The sequence below is a fragment of the Gracilinanus agilis genome, unplaced genomic scaffold, assembly GCF_016433145.1.
Source record: "Gracilinanus agilis isolate LMUSP501 unplaced genomic scaffold, AgileGrace unplaced_scaffold12496, whole genome shotgun sequence".
Lineage (NCBI taxonomy): Eukaryota > Metazoa > Chordata > Mammalia > Didelphimorphia > Didelphidae > Gracilinanus > Gracilinanus agilis.
In genome coordinates, this window is record NW_025343027.1 from 1 (window position 1) to 3,916 (window position 3,916).

A 3,916-nucleotide genomic window follows, 5' to 3' on the forward strand; every position below is an offset into this window, starting at 1 on the left:
TTCATGAGCAAAGAGAATGGGGATCAAAGAATACTCCCATAGACCAGTGATGGGCAAACTTTTTTTTTTCCTATGTAAAATCTTTATTAAATATTCCGGCTTTCAACAATGAAAACCTGGGCCTATACTTGATACATGACACTGCTCTAAGTATGAGTCCAGGAAGCAAACATCTTACCAGAAGTCATCTGGTTCTTCAGAAGCTGACAAACTCTCAGCTTTATCATTAGATAACAGTGTTTCTTCTATAGATGCTTCTTCCAAAACTTCTTTTTTTGAGCTCTTAACTGATTCCTGTTCTTTATTCTGCTGGATAATTTTCATATATTTTTCTAAAGGGTTGACAATTTCTTTGTTTTCCAATTCTTTTTCGATGATTTCTAACCCTTTAGCATCTTTTTCTACTTCACTTTTTAATGATTCTTCAAGTAATATCATTTCTTCATTCAGTCTTTGTAGTTCTTTTTGTTCTCTTTCAAAAATTTCCAATCTTTCTCTCTGTCGCTTTTCTTCTCTCTCTTTCCGTTCCTCTTCCCATTTTTCTTCTGTGTTCTGTTCTTCTAAATTTGGGCCTTGATGAAAAGTAGTTATTGTTGGCTCATTGTTTATGACATTGTTAGTGGGAACCTTATCTCCCGCTTGATATAGCACATCTTTTTCAAGTTGCTTTGGAATGTTCCCACCATATTCTAAAGAAGACTGATTTTGAACATCTTCAATGCCTAATTTCTCCGAATCTGAAAATCCACTTATATCTTGATCCGTGTGCTTCTCAGAATTACTTGAATTCTGTTCATGATTGCCTGGTAAGCAAGTAACTGAGATATTGGGAGCAGAAAGAGGTTGACTTGTCTTTGGAATTGGTGATGGAATTTTGTCAGCAGGTGGACAGGGAGACCCAACAAATGAACCATTGTTACCTCCTAAATAGATCTGGCTACTAAGGCTTCTCCTTGCTTTTGGACGTGGAGTAGAGGAAAGATGTCTGGGGGAAAGAGCTTTCCTTTGCTGTGGAGTTTGGTAATCAGTAATCCCATCACCCCTTTCATCTTTTGAACTGCTGAGTGGAAGCTGCTCAGAAACAAATTTGTTCTCTGCAAACATATTTTTTTCAAGAATGCTACTACTTAAAATTTCTGGTATAAATAAAGGAGACTGACTCCTTGCTGGTGAAATGCTTTTCATTGTGGCTTGAGAAACTCGTTGCTGGTAATTCCTGTAGGCTTCTTCTAAGTGTTCTGCCTCTTTCTCTAGTTCTTTTACCCTTGCTTTAGTATTAGCTACAAATTCAAGGTCAGTATCTGTGGTATCACTCTCAATTCTGGGATGCTGGTAATACCTGTTCCTTGGAATATCTTCAGACTGGACAATATCATCAGAAAAGAGTCGATTCTTCAAGAAATTATCTATATAATTATCATGAGGTACAGCCTTGTCACTTGTGAAATTAATGCCTGAGTGATCAACCAACGATGGCTTTGAATTTCGGTATACTTCATTTTCTAAAGCTGCCTGGGTTTGTCTAAGTTGCAATTTCAAGTCATCGATCTGCATATTTAACCTCCTTGTAGAAACTTCATAATCCAATATCTGGTTCTTCAGTAATGAACAACGTTCAACCTCATCTTGGAGTCGTTTTTCTAGGGATTGTTTCTCAGTCTCAAATGCCTTTTGTTCAAGCTTTCTTGCATTTTCTGTCATCTTTGATTCTTTCTGTAAGGCTATGAACTCAGGTGATGGCTGAGTAGATTCTATAATAACAAAAAAATTCTAATCAGTAGTCAAATTTTGTTTATTTCACTTAAAAACATACACACAGACTACTACTGTACAACTAGCATAATATACTTTGCACAAAAAAAGGAAGTCAATAAATGTTTGCTATATGCCATAGGTTTGCTCATGATTAGAGTACTAAGTCTATTAAATGAAATAAAATATCCCCCTGATTTCGAAACCAAGAAATTAATAAACATCTCCCAAATTCACTTGAAAACTTATTTTAGGTATGTCCCAAAAAATTGCTTTCTATTCTTGCCTTCAGAGAATTCCTTTAGATCCTCAGTTCAACTCTTATGCTACACCAGAAAGCATCTGAATGACTTGCAATAGAAATCTGTCTAGTGTGATACATTTTACTTTCTTCTTGCTCAACTTTGCCTAAACACACTGTCATCTTCCCAGATCAATGTCAATTTTTTTAAAGTTCTCTATATTTTAACAATATTACCTATTATTTAACCTTAGGTAGGTCCTTAAACTAGATGAAACATGACATAATAATGGAATATTTCAAATTTAAACTGACATAATTAACTATGGAATTGTTTGAAGCAAATTTTTTTTGAGAAACTAAAATTCTTTTAATATAGTACAACTGACTAAAAAACAAAGAAAGTCATCAAGTTTCATTAGCTTCAACACTAGAAATTCTTATCTCCTACAAATCACTAAGTAAGTCATAAAATGATCCAAATCTTATACTGAAATAAACACAATGTATTTGCCATTTGTTTACTAACCTTAACTAAGTGCCTGGGGAAGGGCTATTGAGAGGAAAATGAAAAAACATTTAAATACCAATTGTGTGCTAAGTTCTTTACAAATATTCTCATTTGCAATGCAACATGCTAGACTCTAGAGATGTACAAATAAGCATTAAGACTGATTCTGTCTAATAATGTTGACAATGGAATTCTTATGTGATTGCTTCTTTTTTACGGTTAAAAGGCCAGTCTCAATTCCAAAGGAATCAGCATATAGTTTGCATTAATGTAGAAAGCAAGATTATTACTTTTTCTAGACTAAAACTAATCAAAATCTAATAAAAATTTAATTCTTATAATTTTGTAATTTTATGTCAAACAACTTCCAATACCACATAATAATTTCAACTATTAATACTATTAGTTCCACAAAAGGCAAATAGAAGCATCAGAACCATATATCATTAAATAATTTAATTGAGAATTTTCATTAAAATTTAAATTAATTTCACAAATGCAAGAAAGATTAATTGTAAAAGTTATGTTGAAATTCTCAAAAAGATCTATGATTTCATCAATTTAGATGTTTCCAATAATGATATAGATCATGACCTCTGTATGCATGTCTGCCCATCTTATACAATTCTTGTTTATGTCTTCCCATGATTTCATCTCATTCATATAGCTATAAACCACACAAACAACATCACAAAATGGTTATATGCTTCTAATTTGAATTCTGTGAATATATGGAACTAAAAGAAAAGCTATTTCATACTTCTTTGGAGGTGCATGTTTTCACTTCGAATTTCTTCCATTTGTTGTTTAAGCAATTTATTTTGTGCCTGAAGCTCCAGTCGATCTTCTTTTAAAAGTAAATAATCAGTAGTATCTTTAATTTTTTCACTCAGTGACTGGTTTTGTTTTGTTACTAATAAAATTTGTTCTTTGAGAGAATCCAATTCAAGCTCAAGATTTTTGCCATGAGATATAGCTTCCCTGAGTTCTTCCCTTCTTGAATTAATAGCATTGGCTTCTTCTTGCAAACGCATAGCTTTCTCTTTATTCTTTTGTTCTTCTTCAAGCACTCTATTAGATCTGGTTATGTATTCTTCCTTTAATTCAAGCTGATATTTTAGAAGTTCATTCTTGAGCCTTTGTTCATATGCCTCCTCCATGTTCCCCACATTCAGCTCCCTTCTTCTCAAGGATTCTTCCTGGGTTTTATATTTTTCTTCTTGTAGCTTCTGGGCTAATTTGAAAGCTTCCATTCTTTGCTTTAGTTCAGCTTCTCTACTTCTTACCATTTCAATGTCTTTCAGCAAATCCTGCCTCTGGATATAAATTTCTTTTGCTTCAATCTCCTGGTGCTTTTGAAGTCTCTCAATAGCATTCTTTTCTCGAGAAATTAGCGCTTCAGATTTTGCTTG

At 33.3% G+C, this 3,916-nt stretch overlaps 1 protein-coding gene across 1 annotated transcript; it reads right to left on the minus strand.

Annotated features, from left to right (window-relative positions):
- Nucleotides 1-71: 71 nt before the first annotated feature.
- On the minus strand, nucleotides 72-3,910 carry LOC123253983 (oral-facial-digital syndrome 1 protein-like; the record flags this gene model as incomplete). Its single annotated transcript, XM_044683058.1, has 2 exons — nucleotides 72-1,751; nucleotides 3,265-3,910. Coding segments are annotated over 2 exons (2,223 nt in total), but the record flags the coding sequence as incomplete, so codon positions are not given.
- Between the last annotated feature and the right edge of the window lie 6 nt (nucleotides 3,911-3,916).